Raw genomic sequence first — 23,795 nt, forward strand, 5'->3', positions numbered from 1 at the left:
GGGGAATCATCGTTTCGTGATGGTAATGAAAGACTAATTAGGTCCTGAAATTTTGTGCTTTTTTTTCCAAAGTGAAGTAGTCAGCAGCGTAAGTTTGGGAGTGCAGTGAAAGGGCTCTGACTTATACAGGAGCATTGAGCGTTGGGTGGAACCAAGGCTCTGAGCTACACTCCTGGTCTTTGTCCTTGAGCTTTTAAGAGGTCTCTGGGAAGGATCAAGTCATGGGGACAGATGAGAGATGGAACCAATCAGGACAGGACATGCCATTCTGCTTTGGGAATCAGGAAATAACTCTGACGCACCTATTTTCTCTTATTTCTTTCTACAGATAATATCTTGTAAGAAATGTCTACTTTAAATTATTCCTCAGTGCCTGGGTTTATCCTTGAAGGACTGACAAAGCGCCCAGAGCTTCAGTTGCCACTCTTCCTCCTGTTCCTGGGAATATATGTGGTCACAGTGGTGGGGAACCTGGGCATGATCCTCTTAATTGCCAACAGTTCTCAGCTTCACTCCCCAATGTATTATTTTCTCAGTCATTTATCATTCATTGATCTCTGTTACTCCTCCGTCACTACCCCAAAGATGCTGGTGAACTTTGTGTCAGAGAAGAACATTGTCTCCTTTCTGGGATGCATGACTCAGCTTTACTTCTTCCTTATTTTTGTGATTGCAGAAGGCTACCTTCTGACTACCATGGCATATGACCGCTATGTTGCGATCTGTAGCCCACTGCTTTACAATGTTATCATGTCCCACAGGGTCTGTTCCATGATGACGGCTGTGGTGTATTCACTGGGGTTGTTTGGGGCCACAGTTCATACCACCCGGATGTCAATGTTGTCCTTCTGTGGGTCTCATACTGTCAGTCATTATTTTTGTGATATTCTCCCCTTTGTTGACCTTCTCTTGCTCCAGCACCCACATTAATGAGATTCTGTTGTTTATCATTGGGGGAGTTAACACCTTAGCACCAACACTGGCTGTACTCATCTCTTATGTGTTCATCCTCTCTAGTATCCTCCGTATTCGCTCTGCTGAGGGACGATCCAAAGCCTGTGGCACTTGTAGCTCCCACCTTGTGGCTGTGGGGATCTTTTTGGGGTCTATAACATTCATGTATTTCAAGCCCCCTTCTGGCAATAATATGGAGCAGGAGAAAGTGTCCTCTGTGTTCTACACCACGGTGATCCCCATGCTGAATCCCTTGATTTACAGCTTGAGGAACAAGGATGTGAAGAATGCACTGAGGAGGGTGGTTGGGGAAAGGCTGCAATCCTGACAAAGATTTTCACAGGGAGGAAGAAAAAGTGAACCAGATGGAAAATTGTCATGGGCTCCATGTAATTTCCTTCTCTCTTCCAGAGACAAAATTCATCATTATTTACAAAATGTATATTTTGTACTTGAAAATATTTGAGGCATTTTTGGAGATTATCAAATGGTAAGATTTTCTGAAAGTCAGTATAATCTTTGTAAAATTTACATGTATTAGAGGAACAGGATTTGACAGAAGAGGGAGGGCAAATGAACAACAAACAAGAGAATATCTTGATGATACAGATTTTGAAAGTGCTTGATAAATAGAGAGCGAGTTAAGGTTCTGTTTGAAAAGAGATGTTAATTGATTCAAAATCCTGGTGGGCAGGAAGAGAGGTATCTTTAAACTTCCAAGGGAAGGGTTTTTTCTTTTCCAAAGCCATTATATTGTGATACTGAGACTATCAAGATCACAACAGAGCTGTGAGGGGTGCAGTAATTATAGTGAAGGACCACTTGTAGGTGAGAGAGAGAGAGAGAGAGAGAGACAGAGAGAATGGATGCACTAGGTTTAGGGTGAGAGGTGAGGGTGAGGGTGAGGGTAAGAGATGCCCGTTAGCCTAGTCGTATCAGATTCAGTAAGGATGAACAATAATTAACCTGAAGTCTCACATTGCCTGTCTTTGGAGGCCATCACTTAGGCTATGGCTTTTCTGTACAAAGTCTAGTAGAGTGTGGCTCCAACGTGGGGAGTTGAACTTACTTTTTATTTTGTATTAGAGTCATCATTTTAAGGAAAGCAATGCTGTTTCTTTTCTCCTGGAATGTATAGCTCTTTCCTACCTTCAATATGAGTCCTAGTTTTTAATCATCCTTTGAATTTGCCTGTATCCACCATTTCCCTTTGGTGCAGGAATCCAGCTCTCTTGGAGAACAGAAACACACTTCATTGGTGGTTCCTTGGCCTGGGACATCATCATTCCAGCCATCAGTGCATAACGTCCAGATTACTCTACTCTTAAGTATAGGATTCTGTCTTAGAGATGCATACCTTAGGCAGCTGGGAATTAAGCTATGTGATTTAGGAGTTTTGTCTTTGTTCAGTGACGTGAAGAAGAGTACCAAAAAAAGTTTTAATCAGATTTGCAGATGAGGTGAAGTTGTGAGAAGAGTTAATTTAATGGATGAAAGAATCATGTTTCTTCACAAAGACCTCTAGAGGCTGGAATGATGAACACATTTAATGAGATTAAAATGTACATGGATAGTGTAATATTCATACTTCTGCAAAAATGAAGTGTGAGGTAGACTGGTTAACTGCAGAGAATTAAGAATTTTTGATGACAGTAGAGTCACTATAAGTAAATAGTACAGCTACTTAAAAAGTGAATGTGACCACCTTGTCTGCATTAGCTGCATTTTAGTGTTTAGAATAAGAAAAATTCTAAAAAACTCATTTGCACTCTAACGATTAGACTGCTTCCATTTGAATGTAATTTATTCAGTGGATATCACTTTTCAAGGACCATTAGCTCCTTAGGTAGTCTGAGGACTGTGGCCATGATGACTAAGGGAGTTGAAATCACACATCCATTCATATATTCATTCTCTTGGTTAGATCATTCAGTCTTTAAGGGAAATATGTGTTATTAACTTTTTTTCGGTGGCTTTAATATTTCAGTGACTAGAGTCCTGGATCTAGGTTCCTGGCCTTTAAGTTACCATTTTCTAATACATTGGTTTGTGGTCTGTCCTCTCCCCTCTCTCTCTCTCTTCAGTTTAATTAACTTGTTCTACTTTATTTTCTTTTCTTTTTTCTGCTGTTCTTACTATGATTATAAAACTGAAGCAACATTTTTAAATCACGTGATTTCCTAAACAGACTTGCTACCTAGAAAGAGTGTTTCAAATCCATATCTGTAAGTTACTTCTTACCTTTTAGGTTTGCAGTATTTTAGTTGACCCACTTCTCTTTCTTAGTGTAATAAGGTACAGTATTCTTTTCACAGTAAGACCTCTGCCCGTTTTTATTTGCTCATTAATGAAATCTACCACCCATTTAAAGAGACACTCCATAGTAGAAGACAAAAATCTAAAGTCCTGATCAGAGCTTATGTATTTAACAAATCCACGGACAATTTGAGTGAGCCCCTGGTGGGAACTAGTTCTTGAGCCTGTGCAGAAGCCGCAGTAATTCAGTGAGGCTCACCACAGTTTCACGTCTGGGTCTCAAACGCAGTTTACAGCAACCTGGCCGATCTGCTCTACTGATTTTAGAACTAGTATTTCTTGAATATAGGGCTGGAAATAGAGCAAAAACAATGAAGGATTGTTCTACCCTCTCTTTTCTTAAAAAAAAAAAATATATGTGTATATATAAAGGTTTTGTTTTCCTCATAATCAAATCATTACCTTCTTGGGAAAAGGTTCCTCTACATGCCAAGTTTAAGCTGCAGCACTGTCTGCTCATGCCCTCGCCGAAGTTGGTCCAACTTACCCAGCCTACATTTGCCAAGGTCCATAGGTGCATGGCTATGTGGAGGCTCGCTTAGCTCCCGTTTTTCAAGGAGCTTAACTTCTGCTGAGGCATTCGCCTTTGGTTAAGACCCAGCACTAGCAGTGTGGCCTCTGCAGAAGTGAATGTGCACCCACGTAAATTACTCACCTTTGAACAAACCCACAGTATGATGCACCTCTGGAGGTTAAAATCCCACATTGTGAGAGTTTTAGACTCATAGCCACCTGCTGGAATCCTGTTAGTTAAAAATTATGCTAAACTATAAAAACGTTGCAAAAAAGATGTCACTTCATGCCACTCAGGTAAAAACCCTGTCTCCCCATCAGAAGCCCAGTACTCTTAGGTGCATTTTTGCTCCTAAATCTATTTCTCTTGTTAAAGTCTTTGTAACCCTAGTCCAATGCACAAGGTACAGTTGTTTGAGGAAGTAAAATATAAAGCTCTTGTTCTGCACTGATAGAGAAGGTAAATTAACAATCTGTCAAGTGAAGACCAAAATATCTTTATTATATCCTTATTGGAAAAGGTGTATTTGGGGGCAAGTGAACTTCTTAATACTAAGCTCAGAATTAGACAGATTTTCTACTATGATCACAGAAAGCTTCCTGCAGGTCTCTTCCAGTAGAGGTGGTACTGTATAGGAAAAAAGCCAACCAAGAATATAGTCTTTCTGGAAATATGCTAACTCTCGCAAAGAAAGGGAATAGTTCCTCCTTTGAAACTAACCAATCAGATAAGTCACTCCAGCTTCCCTGGAGGTATGTATAAGGGTGTAAAGCAGGATGTGGAGTGTCAGAGTAACTTATTCCTACACATGGGAGGAATATCAGGAAGGAGAAAGGAGTGTTTCATTCCTCTTTCATGTACACTAGAAATTTAGAAAACTAGATACGAATCAGTGTAGGAAAAAAGCAAGTCTGTAATGAATAAAAATAGAATAAAAAATGACAAAGATTCAAAATTAAAAAGTATGACTGAGAAATTCTAAGTAAGTCTTATGAAAAGTGACAGAAGACCCACTTTATGATTAAAATATTCATTAGTAATCTTATTAGGATGATTCTCTTAACTCCCCAAGGAAAAGTCAGAACCAGTGGAGAAGAGCATAAGGAGTTTAGCTGACCAAAACAAAAGTACATGGATTCCTTTTTAATTACTACTGAAAAGACTGGTAGCCCATAAAAAAAGTAGCCAAAAATCATTCAGTGGATAAATAGCAAAAGAAATGTAAATGCAAATTAGCACATTAAACTTGTCCAAATTTATTAGATTAAAAAATTCAAATAAAGCAATAATAATACACATATTTAAACATCAATATTAATTTCTGTGAGACAGTTTAATATATATTAAATATATTGTATTATAATTTTTTTATTGAGTTATAGTCAGTTTACAATGTTGACTGAAAATGGGGGTGTGAAAAAAGATAGTCTATACAAGTGGAAACCAAAAAACAATAACAGTAACTATACTTATATCAGACAAAATAAACTTTAACTCAACAGCTATAGCATGAAACAAAGACGGTAATGATATGATGAAGAGGAAACATTACAGCTGATACCACAATAGTACCAAAGATCATAAGACTACTATGAACAATTATGCACAAACAAATTGGATAATCTAGAAGAAACAGGTAAGTTCCTGGAAACAATCTACCAAGACTGAAGTATGAAGAAATAAAAAATCTGAACAGACCAATAACAATTCAGGAGATTGAATCAATAATCAAAAATTCTCCCAGCAAAGAAAAGCCCAGGACCAGAAACCAGAAAGGTTCACTTGTGAATTGTACCAAACATTTAAGCAAGAGTAAGACCAAAACTTCTAAAATGCTTCCAACAATTGAAGAAAGGGAACACCATCAAACTCAGTTACAACCAGAATTGCCTTCACAACAATGCCAGGTAAAGACTATGAGAACTGAAAACTACAGGCCAGTATCTCTGATAAACATAGATGCAAAAATTCTCAACGGAATTCTTGCACAAACCAATCCAACAGCACATTAAAAGGATCATACACACAACACAAACACATGCTGCGTGCAGAATTACCTAATGCTGAATAACATCCGTAGTCCCATACCCTGTTAACCTTATACAAATGTCAGTTTCCTGGTGTTGCTGCTGTTCTGCGGTTGTAGAACATGTCACCGTGGTAGGAGGCTGGGTGGATTTTAAGGGACTCTATCACTAAGTTTTGAAATTTCCTGTGAATCTAAAATAATTTGAAAATTTTAAAAATTCGACTTCTCACAAGCGTGATTATAAGTTAACACATACATGGAAATTATAAAGTCATGTTTCTTTGTAATGGAAGCTGATTAACTGATTTTTCTAATAGATTTGATTTTAATCTATTAAAAGCAAATACAGCGTCAGAACAGCCCAAGGTAATTCCATTTCCATGGAATTATTGTACCAGTAAATGTTTTATTAGGCAGTCATCTCTGAAATCAAATAAAAAGATCCTTCGATTTATGTCTATAAAATTTGCAAAAAAAACTGATAATTTAAAGGGACTCAATGAGGTATCTCCTCACACCAGTCAGAATGGCCGTCGTTCAAAAATCCACAAATGACAAATGCTGGAGAGGCTGTGGAGAAAGGGGAACCCTCCTGCACTGCTGGTGGGAATGCAGTTTGGTGCAGCCACTATGGAAAACAGTGTGGAGATTCCTCAAAAGACTAGGAATAGACTTACCATATGACCCAGGAATCCCACTCCTGGGCTTGTATCCAGAAGGAAATCTACTTCAGGATGACACCTGCAGCCCAGTGTTCATAGCAGCACTATTTACAATAGCCAAAACATGGAAACAGCCTGAATGTCCATCAACAGGTGACTGGATAAAGAAGATGTGGTATATTTATACAATGGACTACTACTCAGCCATAAAAACCGACAACATAATGCCATTTGCAGCAACATGGATGCTCCTGGAGAATGTCATTCTAAGTGAAGTAAGCCAGAAAGAGAAAGAAAAATACCATATGAGATCGCTCATATGTGGAATCTAAAAAACAAAAACAAAAACAAACAAACAAACAAAAACAAAGCGTAAATAAAGGACAGAAATAGACTCACAGACAGAGAATACAGACTTGTGGTTACCAGGAGGGTGGAGGGTGGGAAGGGATAGACTGGGATTTCAAAATTGTAGAATAGATAAACAAGATTACACTGTATAGCACAGGGAAATATACACAAAATGTAATGATAACTCACAGAGAAAAAAATGTGACAATGAGTGTGTATATGTCCATGAATGACTGAAAAATTGTGCTGAACACTGGAATTTGACACAACATTGTAAAATGATTATAAATCAATAAAAAATGTTTAAAAAAAAAATAAAGCAGATGAAAGTCATGAAAAAAAAAGGGACTCAAATATTTTAAAGGGCCATAATAAGTAAACTTTTCTGAAATGTTCATATATATTTATGAACTTAAATTCTTAAAAATAATGTTAACCTAGACTTATAATTAGTGAATTTTAAATGACATTAATTACTTGCATCTTTATGAGGGACAAGAGAGAATCCTTTCTTCTATGCTCTGGGGGATATATAATCTCTGATGGAAAATTAACATTTACTGTCACAATTATAGTGTAAATGCGCACCCTCTGCTCTTCCCTGAAAAGCTTACCATGAGGGGAAGATCCTAGGGGGACAGCTACACCTGAATTTCTAATCAGGTCCAGAAGAATTATAAGCCTTTAGCAGATGCCATGTGCTGTGGGACACGGTGGCTCAGATACCAAGTCTGTGGTTTCCCTTCATAGTCTCTTAATAAATTTATAACCACAAAGTTAATCTGAACCATAGACTGACTGCTGTGATTCAGACCGTGGTATCTGGGCTATGATTCTTTTACCAATACAGGGAGAAGACTCTGTGACTACATCTGCTCAGCCTTGATATCTGCAAAGCCCGTTCTTCTTCCAGGACAGGACAGTGGAGGTGAAACACGCCGACAGGGCCAGGACTGAGTCTCCTCAGTGCAAACAGAGTGAGTTAGCCAAGTGTCTGTTTTTGTCTCTCTCTGTTGCTGAAAAATGAGGGAAAGGATTGATACTGAAAAACAAGAAACTCCGAAGTCTGGAGCTCTGACGCGACTGCCTGCATTGTTCTCAGCACACCCTCTGTGTTGGCTGCATCCTCATTCTGGTAGCAGGAGAACGGTAGCAGTTCCAAGTGACAAACCCAGAACATAGCAACGTCAGAAGAAGAAGAAATCAGTTTCTAAGAATTTCTTAGTTGAAATATACATATAGAAAAGTTGACATACGTAATAAGTGTACAGCTTGGCATATTTCCACAAACATAACAACTAACTAAATCAGCAGTTAAATTAATTACGTTTCTCTTCCATGCTGTCCTACAAAACCAAGGAAAGCACACCCACCTTCCTTTATTCATTCTCTGTCCAGCTAGGATGGAAGGGAGGAGGAGAATGTGAGGAAACACTGGAGTGTACGATTAAGTACAAAGCTTAGGGTCCAAGGGTTCACCTCAGTACCTGTTACTGATCATTGACTTCCTGGATTCTTGTAGTTAAGCATCTGAAAACCTTATAGACTGTGAGAGACTTCCTGGCAGCAAGTATGTGTATGGGTCTCTGCCTCATAGAAGTCCTTTCTTTTGTTGTAGGTCATCACAGGGGAACTGAGGTATCTAGAAGGGTAATGGATACCCTGTTTTTCAAGTATGTTAACCCATTAGTATATTTATTTGCTTTAGGCTGGTAATCATATAGGCTCAAAATGCTAAAAAGAATTTTAAAATCTCCATTTTCTTGCTTCCCCTCTCCCACATTTTGATTCTGATGTCCCCTTTTGCATCTTCATGTTTATTCTCTTGCTGTTTATTGTAGTTACTGCATTTCCAATTGTGGTTTTCTCTGCTCTGTAGATTCCTGCTTTTTATTTAGAGAAGACCTTTCAGTATTTCTTTCAGGATAGGTTTAGGTTTATCTCGTAGGGTAATGGAAACATGACCAGGAACTAGGAAGTGAGGGATCAGATGAACAGGAGGGAGAGACAGGGATGCATCCCCACTCCTGAAGCTCACCATCAGGTAGGCTCGTTCCTCGTCGGCTCCGCCCCTCTGTCTTCTGGTAAAGATAGAGCAGTTCTTTGTAACACGCAGCTCACGCAACCAAAGGCAGTGATTTCAGTGCTGAGGGGTGTGTGTGTGGCAGTACCTTCAGACCCTATGAAGCAAAGGAGGACTTCTGTGATTTCTGCCAGTCTGAGTCTGTTTCTCATAACGCTTATATAAAAGACAGTTTGTCAGGACAGAGCTGTGTTCCTATTAATGGAGTTGTCTTCTGTTCTCACAGATTTCCGAAGTTGAGAATGCTGGCTAGAAATGACTCCTTAGTGACTGAATTTATTCTTGCCGGGTTAACAGACCGTCCAGAGCTCCAGCAACCCCTCTTTTGCTTGTTTCTGATGATCTACATTGTCACCTTGGTGGGCAATCTTGGCTTGATCATTCTTATTGGTCTAAATTCTCACCTCCACACCCCCATGTACTATTTCCTCTTCAACTTGTCCTTCGTTGATCTCTGTTACTCATCTGTTTTCACCCCCAAGATGCTGATGAACTTTGTGTCCATGAAGAATATCATCTCCTATGTCGGGTGCATGACTCAGCTGTTTTTCTTTCTCTTTTTTGTCATCTCTGAATGTTATATGTTGACCTCAATGGCCTATGATCGCTATGTGGCCATCTGTAATCCGTTGCTGTATAAGGTCACCATGTCCCGTCGGGTCTGTGTGGTGCTGTCTCTGGCTGCATATGTGATGGGATTTGCCGGAGCCTCTGCCCACACCGGGTGCATGCTCAGACTAACCTTCTGCAATGTTAATATCATCAACCATTACTTGTGTGACATCCTCCCACTCCTCCAGCTCTCTTGCACCAGCACTTATGTCAACGAGTTAGTAGTTCTTATTGTGGTAAGTATTAATATTGCGGTACCCAGTGTCACCATCCTGGTTTCTTACATCTTCATCCTCACTAGCATTCTTCACATCAGATCTGCTCAAGGAAGATCGAAAGCCTTCAGTACCTGTAGCTCCCACGTCATTGCTCTTTCTATTTTATATGGGTCAGCAGCATTCATGTATCTTAAATGTTCTTCTCCTGGATCTATGGAGCAGGGAAAAGTTTCTTCTGTTTTCTATACTCATACGGGACCCATGCTCAATCCCCTGATCTACAGTTTGAGGAACAAGGGTGTCAAGGTTGCACTTAGGAAATCCCTGTTTAAAATCCAGAGGAGAAGCATGTCCTAATTGAAGCAGCAATATTGTAAAGAAATTCAATTTATGATTTAATTTCATTGGTGTTTTTCAAGAAGAATCTTTATCACCATGTTGCTTCTACATATTGTATTATATGTGGTAAAATAGATTTCTCTTAACATTTTCCTTGTAGCTGATCTTGTCTCGTATTTGGCCTCTGCATCTCTTGCATCTTACATCAGTGTACTAAATAACTAATGATGTGTTTATGAAAGGAACCAATATGCTGACCTTTTTAAAAAATCATTTTATCATACTTCTATTTTCTGGGTAAGTCTTAATCTGGACAAATATGGTGAATCATAAATCACAGAAAGTTAAAATTACAGCTTGCTTACCAAAACACAGAAGTGCCAAATACTTCTTGATAAGCATTCTCATTCTTATCAATACTGTTACCAATATAGGGAAGAGGAGTCAATACAATGTCTTCAATACAGACTGTTGTACAGCTTAAAGTATAATCGAATCCCCTGGTCTTTTCCTTCTGCTCTATTTTTCTTATCAGTTTTCTTTTTATATTTTGTCCTTTTAATATATTTGTCCTTTTATATTTTGTCCTTTTTATATTTTGTTCCCTTTGGGTATGGCAAAATCTATACCATAAACCACCTGTTTTTGAGAGCCTCTATCAGCCCAGTTCATTTAATATCGAAGAAAATACATGTAGCTCCACCTTTAACTGCCAAAGATGGCCTTAACAGTATGATTAAAGGGATAATACATATGCACCTTATGACCCCAGTAAGAGGTTGGTTTATTATAACACTGGCATTGATTACGATCTAAAATGACATCAAATATTTTGAAAAAGAGCATGTAGTTCTTACTGCAGAGTTTATTTATCACTTAAAGGACAATACTGCACATCAAGCTAGGAGAAACATGTAAGACACTGTTTTACTTCTATAATAAGATTTATCATAAAAAGGTTTATATTAATGATAATAAACTACATTCCTTGCAGTGTTTTATGAGCTTATTTAAACCAATATCTCAGTCCATTTGGTCTGCTGTAGCAAAATGCTACAGACGCAGTGGCTTATAAACACAGAAATTTATCTCTCACAGTTCTGGAGGTTAGAAGTCTAAGATGAGGGTACCAGCATGAGTATGTGGGAGCCTTTTTCTGTGTTGCACTTTTCTCATTGTATGCCACCATGGTGCTCATTGTGGCTGGAGATCTCTATGGAATGTCTTTTATAAGGCACTAATCCCTTTTATGAGGATTCCATCTTTATGGCTTAAGTCCATCCTAAAGGCCCCACCTGCTAATATCATCACCTTTGGGTGTTAGGATTTCAGCATTTGACCACAGCACCTTGCCTCACCACAAAGATAATAAACAGATTTAAAGTAATGCAGCTTTCTTTTTTTTTTTTTAACATTTTTTATTGATTTATAATCCATTTTACAATGTTGTGTGAAATTCCAGTGTTCAGCACAATTTTTCAGTCATACATGGACATATACACACTCATTGTCACATTTTTTTCTCTGTTAGTTACCATAACGTTTTGTGTAAATTTCCCTGTGCTATACAGTATAATCTTGTTTATCTATTCTACAATTTTGAAATCCCAGTCTATCCCTTCCCACCCTCCGCACCCCTGGCAACCACAAGTCTGTATTCTCTGTCTATGAGTCTATTTCTGTCCTGTATTTATGCTTTGTTTTTGTTTGTTTGTTTTTTAGATTCCACATATGAGCGATCTCATATGGTATTTTTCTTTCTCTTTCTGGCTTACTTCACTTAGAATGACATTCTCCAGGAGCATCCATGTAATGCAGCTTTCTTTAATTTCCCTGTGTCTCCGGTACTTGTCCCATTTGTATATATAAAATGCCAGATGTATTTAGAGGATAAGAAAAACTTATTGAGTAACAACAATAATAACAATAATAATAAATAATAAACTTCATCATTTATAAATAATAATGAAATATAATAGCCACTAACAATAGTAAACAAGTAAATCAAATGAACTTTAGAGTATCATTTATTTTTGGGGGGTGGACTATGGAGGCTGTTGATGTGCTGCTTAGCTCCCCTTCAAGATAACCAGCTGTGGGGACGTCAGTCCCTGAAAGCATGTAGCCAGTTCAGCTTTGGCTACACCACAGTGTTCAGGCAGAGCTCATGCTTACTCCAAGATGTCCTCCACCAGTAGCTTAGCACGGTGGGTCATATTGGAGCTGGTCCATTCTTGGGTAACACAGGTGTCTCCTAACAGACAGTTTTCATTAGGGACTTCCTATCATCCTTATTGAGACTGTTTAGAATTGCACTGTGGTCTGAGATTTTTCTACCCAGTCCTTCCTTCTCTCTGTCTTGTCTTAGATGTTAGACTTTCATCCATGTCTGACGGCCTTTATCACTGACCCCCACTCCCTCCTATTTTATCCTTCACAGACGTTTGCTACAATAAAAGTCTTACAAGTCTAATTATTTCTTGGCATCTGCTTCTGGAGAACTTTAAATGACGCAGAGGACTTGTATTACTGGTTTTAAAGCTTACTGTACTGTTTAGATAACCAAGACCGATTGGTTTTGCTACAAAATAGACAAATTATGGATAAAAGAGAAGATTCAGAAAAAGATCCTCACTTACACAGTTAATTGCTTTTTACCCAACTAATAAATAGCTCCATTGGGAAATAAAAATCTAAGAAACTCATGCTGGAAATACTAACTGTTCTTGAGAAAACTATTAAACTTGATCTCTAGTGCCATATACAAAAATTAATTTAAAATGTATCAAAACAATAGACACAAAACTTAAACATAGATGTTTCAAAAGAAAGCTATAGAAAAGTATGTTGGTGTAGGCAGAGATATCTTTTGCATATTCTAGAAAGCACTAAACCCTATAGGAAAAGAAGATTAAACTTTATTAAAATTAAAACATCTGTTTATCATAAAATATTCATAGACAAGCCACAGACTGAAAGAATATTTGCAATATATATATATCTTAAAGGTATCCAAAATATATAACAACTTAATAATTAAAGTGTATCTCAGTGATAAAAGGACCATTTCATATATTGGCAAGTGATTTAAAAGAACATCCGAGAGGAACATGTGTAAATGGCCGAAAGGCACATGGAAATATGCCTGTCTTGTTCCACCCCCTTAGATACATAGTCAGCGGCTGGACAGCACTCCCTTACCAGCTGTACTATCCTCCCTCGTTTCATTGCCCAGACTCTGCTCTCCCTTTTTTTTTAATTGATGCATAGTTGATTTACAGTATTAAATTAGTTTCAGGTGTACAGCATAATGATTCAGTATTTTTACAGATTATACTCCATTAAAAGTTATTAGAAGATACTGCCTATAATTCCCTGTATTATACAATATATCCTTGTTGCTTATCTATTTTACACACAGTAGTTTGTATCTCTAAGTCCCATACATGTAATTTGTCCTTGCCACCTTCCCTCTGCCCTTTAGCAGCTACTAGTTTGTTTTCTGTATCTGTGAGTCTGTGTCTGTTTTGCATATACATTCGTTTGTTTTCATTTGTAAGATTCTCTATAGAAGTGATATCATACAGTGTTTGTCTTTCTCTGACTTATTTCACTAAGCATAATATTCTCTAGGCCCATCCACATTGCTGCAAATTGCAGAATTTTAATCTTTTTTATGGTTAAGTAATATTCCATTTTATATCTATCTACCTGTCTATCCTCTGCCTGTCTATGTCTGTCTGTCTATCTATCTATCAATCAATCATATCTTTATCCTTTATCTGTTGATAGCCATTTGGGTTGCTTCCATATCTTGGCAATTGTAAATAGTGCTGCTATGAACACTGGAGTGCGTGTATCTTTTCCAATTAGTGTTTTCATTTTTTTCCCAGATATACCCACAGCAGTGGAAATGCTGGATTATATTGTAGATCTGTTTTTAGTTTTTTGAGGAATTTCCATACTGTTTTCCATTGTGGCTGCAGCAAATTTACATTTCCAAAAACAGTGTACAAGGGTTCTCTTTTCTTCACATCTTCTCCAATGTTTTTTGTTTGTAGATTTTTAGTGATAGCCATTCTGACAGGTGGGAGGTGATATCTCTTTGTTTTGATTTGCATTTCTCTGATGATTAGCGATGTTGAGCATCTTTTTATGTGCCTATTGGTCATTTGCATGGATTCCTTAGAAAAATGTCTATTTAGGTGTTCTTCCCATTTTTAAATTGGGTTGTTTGTTTGTTGTAATGTTGAGTTGTATGAGCTGTTTATATATGTTGGATATTATCTCCTTATTGGTCATATCATTACAAATATTTTCTCCCATTCTGTAGATTGTCTTTTCATTTTGTTGATTATTTTCTTTGCTGTGCCAAAGATTTACATTTAATTAGATTTCATTTATGTTTGCTTTTATTTCTTTTGCCTTAGGAGACAGATGCAAAAATATTGCTATGATTTATGTCAAAGAGTGTTCTACCTACGTTTTCTTTGTGGTGTTTTATGGTTTCATGTCTACCCTTTTGGTCTTTAATCCGTTTTGAATTTATTTTTGTATACGGTCAGGAAATATTATAATCCCATTGTTTTACATGTAGCTGTCCTGTTTTCCTAGCATCACTTGCTGAAATGAATGTCTTTTCTTCATTGTATATTTTTACCTCCTTTGTTGTAGATTAGTTGACCATAAGTGTGTGGGTTTTTTTTTTGGGCTCTCAGTTCTATTTCATTGACCTATGTGTCTGTTTTTGTGCCAGTCCCATACTGTTTTCATTACTGTAGCTTTGTAGTATAGTCTGAAGTCAAGTGTGGGAGCACACTCATTGGTTAATAAGTTGTAGGGCTACAATGCAGAAATGCCTAGCTTATCTTAGGTGTAGGTTGTTAGCTGTAGGGCTGCTTCTGCTTCTTGGAAAACCATTACCTTTTGCCCTTGCTGAAAACAGCAGGGCATTCTTCACTTACCTAGTTAAATCTTGATCTTTATTGGGTCTTTCTGCCTGCCTGGTTTCCATTATCAATTGTATACTCCCTAAACATGTAGATTAAGACTAATGTTTCTGTTTTTCACAAAACTGCTGACCTACATACCTGTATGTACACCATACCCCTTACACATTCCTATGACATGCTTTACCTTAATACTTTATTTGACTAGTCTCAATAAATACAAGGGTTTCTAAGGGGCTCAGGGAGTTAGATTTGGTCTCTGGGTCCCTCTCACTCTCTTGACTTGATAAAGTCATGAGTAATTCACTCTTCCATGGTGGGTCTTTGTCGGACAAAGCCCACATCAAGGATGGTGATACCTCTAACTGTTCTTTTTTCTCAAGATTGCTTTGGCAATTTGGGGTCTTTTGTGGTTCTGTATTAATTTTAGGATTAATTGATCTAGTTAGGTGAAAAATGTCAGATATTTCGATAGGGATTGCATTAAATCTGTAGATTTCTTTGGGTAGAATGACCCTTTTAATACTATTAATCCTTTGAATCCATGAGCACAGGATAGCGTTCCATTTCTTTGTATCGTATGTAATTTCTTTTATCAGTATTCTATAGTTTCCGGATGATAGGTCTTTCACATCCTTAGTTAAGTTTATTCCCATGTATTTTATTCTTTTTGAACCTATTTTAAATGGAATTTGTTTTTTGCTCTCTTTTTCTGAGAGTTCATTATTAGTGAATGGAAGCACAACAGATTTCTGTAGGTTATTTATGTATCCTGTGACCTTGCTGAATTCATTTATTAGTTCTAATAGTTTTGAGGTGGAGACTTTAGGGTTTTCTATATGAAGTATCGTATTATTTGCAAATAGTGACAATTTTACTTCTTCCCTTCCAATTTGGATACCTTCTGTTTCTGTTCCTTGTGTGATTGCCGTGGCTAGGACTTCTAATACCATGTTAAATAGAAGTTGCAAAAGTGGGTACCTTCATCTTGTTCTTGAATTTGGAGGAAAGGTTTTCATTTTTTCACCTTTGAGTATGTTGTTAGATGTGAATTTGTACTAAATGGCCTTTGTTTTGTTGAGATATGTTCCTTCTATACACACTTTGCTGAGAGTTTTTATCATGACTGGATGTTGAATTTTCTCAAATGCTTCTTCTGTGTCTATTGAGATGATCATGTGATTTTTATTCTTCCTTTTGTTAATGTGGTTTTTACAATTGATTTGTGAATGTTGAACCATCCTTGTAACCGTAGAATAAATTTAACTTGATCATTGTGTGTTATAGTTTTTATATATTTTTGGAATCAGTTTGCTAATGTTTTGTTGAGGATTTTTGCATCTATATTCATCAGAGTTATTGGCCTGTGACTTTCCTTTTTTGTAATCCTCAGAACAACCCTATGAGATAACTCCTTTGCTAGCCTCATTTTATAGATTTATAAGTAGAAAAATATATATATATATACATACAAGGATCAGATAAGTTATTTGATTATCTACAGTCTCACAATTAAGAAGTTTAATGTCCAGATTTAAACTCAATCTGATTTGAGGAGCTCACTCCCACTTTCTTTTTTTTTAATATTTTTAATTTTTTTAATTGAAGTATATAGATGATTCACAGGGCTGTGTTAGTTTCTGGTGTACAGGATAGTGATTGTTATACATATATATTCTTTTATTTATTTATTTTTAAATTTTATTATTTATTGAAGTGTAGTTGATTTAAAATGTTAGCTTCAGTTGTATAGCAAAGTGGTTCAGTTATACATATACATACATACATTTTTTTCAGATTCTTTTCCATTATATGTTATTATAAGAAATTGAATAGTGTGTACTTTGTTGTTTATCTATTTTTTTATACTGTATAGCACAGGGAAATATATATAAGATCTTGTGGTAGCTCACAGCGAAAAAAAAATGTGACAATGGATATATGTATGTTCATGTATAACTGAAAAATTGTGCTCTACAGTGGAATTTGACACAACATTGTAAAATGACTATAACTCAAAAAAAATGTTTAAAAAATAGATAAACACTCCCACTTTCTTAACCATTTTGCTACAACATCTCTTTTCAGAGGTGAAATCCACAAGCATGGACAGTGCTAAACCTATGATTTACTCTTTCACTAATGCGATACTAGAGGCTCTAGGAAAGTGCTAGACAAGGCAGATGATCATGCTAAAGACCTTTTTTTTTTATAGCTTGCATAGACTCTAGGAGATAATGAAGAAAGTGCATAGGAAGGCATGCATTCCTCTGAATTGGGGATTAAGAATTCTTATTGTGAAATTATGAGCTGAATAGTACATTGTGTCTCAAAGGATCGAATGTTAGGTCTGTGACACAAACTCAGTAACTTCTACCCTCAGTGGGCTCATTTAATGTGAAAGGAAATCATGAGGGAGAGAATAATTTTCTGTGCCTCTAATCAGTTTTCCCTGAAATGGAATAGAGTCTCATTTGAGTCAACAGATTGCTTTGGAGCTCATATAAGGTGGTTTTTCTCCTTGGAAGTGGAGGACCTTCTGGCAAATTTTCAAATTCTCAAGTATGGCCTCTTCCCCAGCATACCTCTTCTAGTGGGTCAAAGATGGAGGACCATGTTGATGGACTTTGCCTCCTTCATTGCCAGAAACTGTGACCCTCTCAGAACTGTAGGGGAGAAGGAGCATTAAGGTTCAGGGGCAGTGAGGCATCCAGGGAAAAGAAGGTGAAGGTTGAATCACCTTTGTCTTAATTTCCTTTCAAACCCCAAACTATGTAAATCAAGGATTCTGGAACACCTCCTATTTACTGATTTTTTTAGCCCTGATCCTTAACAGAGGCTGAGGAGAAGAGAGGAGATGATGTGCAGACACTGGGAGTCTATCAGCATTCTTTCCAGACAGAGGCAAACAACATGAGTAAGGGTAAAGGAGAAAAATGAGGAATCACTGGTGGTAATCATAATTAAGTCTTGCTTTCTGGATGCCTTGCTGTGTGTCTTTAGGCACCTCTGAGCTTATAAACTAGCTCTCTCTCTGGAAACAAAGAGGGAAGATCCACTGTTACTGTCAGATTCTACCCCTGTTCCTGCAGATCACAACTGTGCAGTGAACGGCTATGGAAGATAACTCCTCTGTGACCGAATTTATCCTTATGGGATTGACAGACCAACCTGAACTCCAACTGCCCCTGTTTTTCCTGTTTTTGGTGAACTGCGTGATCACTGTGTTGGGCAATCTGAGCTTGATTAATCTAATTTGTCTAAACGTGCACCTTCACACCCCCATGTACTTCTTCCTCTTCAACCTGTCCTTTATTGATCTCTGTTACTCATTTGTGTTTACCCCCAAAATGCTAATGAGCTTTACTTCAGAGAGGAATATTATCTCCTTTAGAGGATGCATGACTCAGCTCTTTTTCTTCTGCTTTTTTGTCAACTCTGAGTGCTATGTCTTGACAGCCATGGCCTATGATCGTTACGTGGCCATCTGTAAGCCCCTGATGTACACAATTACCATGTCCCCTCAGGTCTGTTCTCTGCTGATGTCTGGTTCATATGTGATGGGGTTTGCTGGTGCCGTGGTCCACACAGGGTGTATGATCAGGTTGATCTTTTGTGATTCCAACATCATCAACCATTACATGTGTGACATCTTCCCCCTCCTCCAGCTGTCCTGTAGCAGCACCTATATCAACGAGCTTGTGGTTTCTGTTGTTGTGGGCACAGTTATTATAGTATCTAGCCTCATTATCTTTATTTCTTATGCTTTGATTCTTTTCAGTATCCTTCATATACCATCAGTTAAAGGTTGGTCCAAAGCCTTTAGCACCTGTGGCTCCCACATAATAACAGTTGGTCTCTTCTATGGTTTTGGGCTGCTCACTTACATCAAGCCATCATCTGCTGGGTCTGTAGGGCAGGGGAAATTTTTCTCAGTGTTTTACACCAATGTGGTGCCCATGCTGAACCCTCTCATTTATAGCCTCAGGAACAAAGATGTCAAGATTGCTGTGAAGAAAACCCTGAAGAGAATTACAAACTGAACAGAACCATTTATGCCTCCTTTTCCGGCTTTTTCTTCTCTTCCTGTCCACTTTTTCCTCTTCTTCCTATTTTTTTTTTTTAAGTCTCTACATTTGTCTTTCTAAAGTCTTCTTGGCAGAATTTCTGCTCTAATGTCTTTCCTTCTCTTGCCATATAAGGTAACTCTGTGGGCTTATTCTTGGACTTGAGGGTCATCCTGAGCCCTAAGTGAGCCCACACTAGTGGGAGACAATGGGATGATAACCTTTCTAAGGATAACACTACCTGATATTTTTTTGTGTGTCTTTCCTATCCAAGGTAAGCCATGGCACGGTATGCTATTTGAAAAGTTCTTTACTTGGTTTTATTACATTGAGTCCTTTCCTGGTACAAGGGTTTTATTACCTACAACTGCTTAAAACAGAGAAGGAATGACAAAAATTGTAGGCATGATAAAGTTGGAAAATTTTCCAGAATTTTTCAGGATTCTCTTAGGATTCTCTCTTTTAGGGTTCTCTCTTAGCTGTTGTTCTAGATTTTCAGTATGCATGTATAAAGGAATTGAATGCTTTGTTGAACCAACGTCCTTTCTTTTATTCTTGAGGATGCTTGACAATTTATCAGCTACACTATTCCGCCTACCTTTTTCAATCCTCACCGGTAACAAATGCTTCTATTTAATGTATTTGTCAGCTGATATTTCGTCATCAGTGGAATTGAGATTGTCACCAACTTGTCTATGTATCTGTGGTTTGCCATTGTGGTTGAAAATTATACAGTGATATTCTTGCCTGCATAATAGGTTGTCACATGTAATGTCAAGATTCTTTGTCTAAGTGTGTGACAGAGATTTCCCCTTTGCAAAGGAAGATCTGTTTTCTGCTTTCAGAAAACAAACAAAAATATATGGTGGAAACCATGTTCTGTTGGGATTAATTCTTTCTACATGTAAATGTGATACCTCCCTTTTGTCTCTCAGAAGAAGGATTAAGTCTGCAGTCCGTAATGTGTACCACAATTTTACAAATCCTATTAAAATACAAGTCTCCTTACCTGATTTTTTAGATAAGGAAATAGTTATGTGACTTGCTCAAGATTGCACAGCCCAGTTTTTGAATCCACTATTCATTATGAAGAAATGGAAGGAAAGAAAGAATTGTGAGGGAACAGAAAGAACTTCTGGAGAGTTGTTTCTGAATAAGCTTGAAAATGGGAGTTTTCATGGGAATAATATCCTCAGCCAAGATGGCTGTGGCAGAGAGATGTTCTGCAAGGCTTCAGTGCCCAACTAGAAAAATGTGCCTATTCCTGGAGAAGTTTAATTAAGTGGGGTAAGCAGCGTGAGTTACAGAGAAATATTTATCACAATCTATTTATAATAGTCATCATTTCCTGGGATGGTGAGGCTGAAGAATTTGGGGACATGCCCCTCTGGTAGGCATGTCACAATTTTCATAGTAGCATGTACACTTTAACAAGCCTATTAGATATTATGGTATCATCTGGAAAGAAGAAAAAAGGATTCTCTATAATGAAAACAATAGAAAATAAGGCTCTACAATTTTTTTGTGTGTGTCACACAGAACATAGACTCTACTGTCCTTTGTAACCTAGAAGGGGGCTTCTAGGAGGGCAAGAATAAATGAGGTTTGGTAAGAGAGCACTTCCATGGCTTTGGCAAGAAGCGAGCCCAGTGAGACAGATGGCAGTCACTGCTGCATTTTAAAAGCCCAGGCAAAGAGGCCCTTCACCCTCTGGTTGCCAGCTCTAGCAGTCACATGCAGAGGGAGTCGCCCTTTGTGGACAAGAGACCTGTGGGGCTGCTGGAGGAGTTTGTGTTTCAGGTGCCCAAGGAGTACAGTGATCACCTGTAGGTGCTGAGGACTGTGGTGGTGGGAGGCTCTGCAAGGAATCCTGATGTTCACAGCTCCAGGCAGATGCCCAGCCTCTGTCTCCCCATGTCAGATACGGGTCCATTCCGAGCTGATGTATCCTCTTAGTACCATCAAAGCCGTATGATTGCGCTAAGAATCCATAAGCCTTCAGCAGATTAGGGCTTCTTTGTTATTTTGAAGAATTTGAAATGAAAAAATGAAATTTGTTCTAGATTGGTTTAACATTAAATTTGTCAAAGAGAAAAGTTCTTACATTATTTGAACGATTTCAATGATAAATTTTTGGATGGTTTTAAAAATGATTTAACACTGTGTGTTATTTGACATTCAATATTTCTTTTTGTGGTGATCATAAAAATATGGTTATAACTATTAAGACCTTATCTGTAATTGCTATTTATTTCTTAAAACATGATAGGAAAAATTAGGTTCCAGAAGCAAGCACACATTTTCAGTAAGGATTATAAAGATACTTTATTTGGAAATATTATCTAATATATAAAGTAACTACAATTCTGTTTTAATTATAAGTGCATGTTGAGTTTCAAATAATTTACATTAATCTGATATGTAATAAAATACTGTTTTTAAATTTTACCATCAAACATTACATATATACTAAAATATTCACAGAACATTCATTTATAGTTTAATAAATAATGAACAAAATCAATGCAATCCCTACTTGGATAATAAAATATTGCCAGAACAGTTCATTCAGTATTTATAGCTATATTTTTCCCCAAGTGGGTATTTAAGTCTTCAGAGACCTAGCCCAATGATATGCGATAGGTAAGTTTTAAAATAGCTTATTTAGCCAAATTAGGGCAAGTGGACTGTGTGCATTCAGTACATAGTTCAGCTTTTGCTGAATGTCTTCATTGTTGGAAAATATTTGTATAAACAGGTATATTTAGTGTTACAAAGTGAGGTGTTATATATTATAGCTTTGTGAGTTTTTGCTTGTTTCCTTTAATGAAATACATGGTAGATTTATTTTAAGATTATGCAGAGTTATGTAAATAAAGTACACAGAATATTTTGGAGAGAAAAATAATCTAAATAAGATTAAGTATCTGTATAGGTCTTTCATTCTAAAATTTCCCTTGGATTTACCTCCCTTTGATTTTTATATCTGAACCATTACACCTGGCCATTCAGAATATAGAATTAACTTTTTTTGTTTGTCTAGGACCCTACTTTTATTACTGTTTTTTCATCCTGGAATTTTCAAAAAGAAATCATTGGAGAAATAATGAAAAATAAAGATAAATATACACAACTTTAAAAAACCAGGTTCCCAGGACTGAAGAGTTTTCTCCAGCTTTTTTTGAAATTTTTAAAAAATTGAAATATGGTCAGTTTACAATGTTGTGTCAATTTCTGGTGTACAGCATAATAGTTCAATCATACATATACATACATATATTCATTTTCATATTTTTCATTATAGGTTACTACAAGATATTGAATGTAGTTCCCTGTGCTATACAGTTTAAACTTGTTGTTTATTTTATATATAGTAGTTAGTACTGTAAATCTTAAACTCCCAATTTATCCCTTCCCACCCCTTTACCCCCTGGTAAGCATAAGTTTGTTTTCTATGTCTGTGAGTCTGTTTCTGTTTTGTAAATAAGTTCATTTGTCTTTCTTTTAAGATTCTTTATATAATTGAATCTCCAGCTTTTGATGCAAATACTTAGAGCTAATATTTTCTTCTCAGCTTTTCTCAGTATATCTTATTGTTTCTTTATCTTTCAGTGCGTAAACTGAATCTATCTTCACTGCCTAAATTATTTCACTAGCCTTCCCAGATTTTCTATTTTTAATTTTTCTATTTATTCTCAGCATTTAAAGCTAAAATTCTATTTTTTTACTAAACTTTTGTTTAGTAAAAATTGTCTCCACCAATTGAGTTTTTATTTCTAATGATCTTTGGAATTCTCTAGTTAACCACTGAGTTTGAAAGATAGTTTGTATTGGCTATTCTTGAGTCATAGTGAGTAAGGTGGCCTTTTATGGATTTGGTAATCAGTTTCACCAAATATGATATATTTGTTGGTGCTACTTTTTAACCCCTTGACAGACAGAGACTGGAAACTTTTGGTGATTGAACATTCAGTGACTATCTTGTGACCATAAGCAGAAAACCTGATTAGAACCTAAATTGTGGGACCAGGGCCAAGAAAAAGATCTAGAGAAACTGGGCCTTGGTCACATCATCTGAACTCTTGGGTTGGGCTTCACTGGAATCCAAGGAAGTATTTGAATTTTTGTTTAAATAAAGAAACGTCTTTTAAGATTTCACATATAAATGATATCATATGATATTTGTTTTTCTCTGACTTACTCCACTCAATATGATAATCTCTAGGTCCCTCCATATTGTTGCAAATAGCATTATTTCATTCCTTTCAATGGCTGAGTAATATTCCATTCTATAAATGTACTATAACTTCTTTATCCAAGTATCTGTTGATGGACATTTGGGTTGGAATGATACAAAAATTCTGTTTACAAAGAAAAAACAGACTCACAAACATAGAAAACAAACTATGGTTACCAAAGGGGAAAGTGTGGGAAGGGATAAAGTAGGGGTTGGGGATTAACAGACACACATTACTATATATAAAATAGATAAACAACAAGGACCTACTGTACGGCACAGGGAACTATATTGAATTTCTTGTAATAAAATATAACGGAAAAGAATCTGAAAAGAAAACATATATGTATGTGTATATCTAACTGAATTACTTTTCTGTATACCTGAAACTAACATTGTAAATCAATTACACTTTAATAAAAAATTTTTTAAAATTCATTCATAAAATAAAATGTGGTCATACT

At 36.8% G+C, this 23,795-nt stretch overlaps 3 protein-coding genes across 3 annotated transcripts; all 3 read left to right on the top strand.

Moving 5' to 3' along the window:
- The first annotated feature begins 345 nt into the window (after positions 1 to 345).
- LOC102519227 (olfactory receptor 8D2-like) lies at positions 346 to 1,282 on the top strand. Its single transcript, XM_014567866.2, is given in 2 exon segments — positions 346 to 891; positions 893 to 1,282. Coding segments are annotated over 2 exon segments (936 nt in total).
- A 7,854-nt stretch (positions 1,283 to 9,136) lies between these two features.
- LOC102516390 (olfactory receptor 8B3) lies at positions 9,137 to 10,158 on the top strand. The gene has a single exon (XM_032472429.1). It carries the CDS (start codon positions 9,152 to 9,154, stop codon positions 10,094 to 10,096), a length of 945 nt encoding a protein of 314 aa, XP_032328320.1. The 5' UTR covers positions 9,137 to 9,151; the 3' UTR covers positions 10,097 to 10,158.
- Positions 10,159 to 17,948: 7,790 nt separating this feature from the next.
- On the top strand, positions 17,949 to 19,070 carry LOC102511416 (olfactory receptor 143). The gene has a single exon (XM_006174352.2). The coding sequence runs from the start codon at positions 18,144 to 18,146 to the stop codon at positions 19,068 to 19,070; it is 927 nt and encodes a 308-aa protein (XP_006174414.1). The 5' UTR covers positions 17,949 to 18,143.
- Positions 19,071 to 23,795: the final 4,725 nt, after the last annotated feature.

The sequence above is a fragment of the Camelus ferus genome, chromosome 33 (assembly GCF_009834535.1).
Source record: "Camelus ferus isolate YT-003-E chromosome 33, BCGSAC_Cfer_1.0, whole genome shotgun sequence".
In the NCBI taxonomy this organism is placed as follows: Eukaryota; Metazoa; Chordata; class Mammalia; order Artiodactyla; family Camelidae; genus Camelus; species Camelus ferus.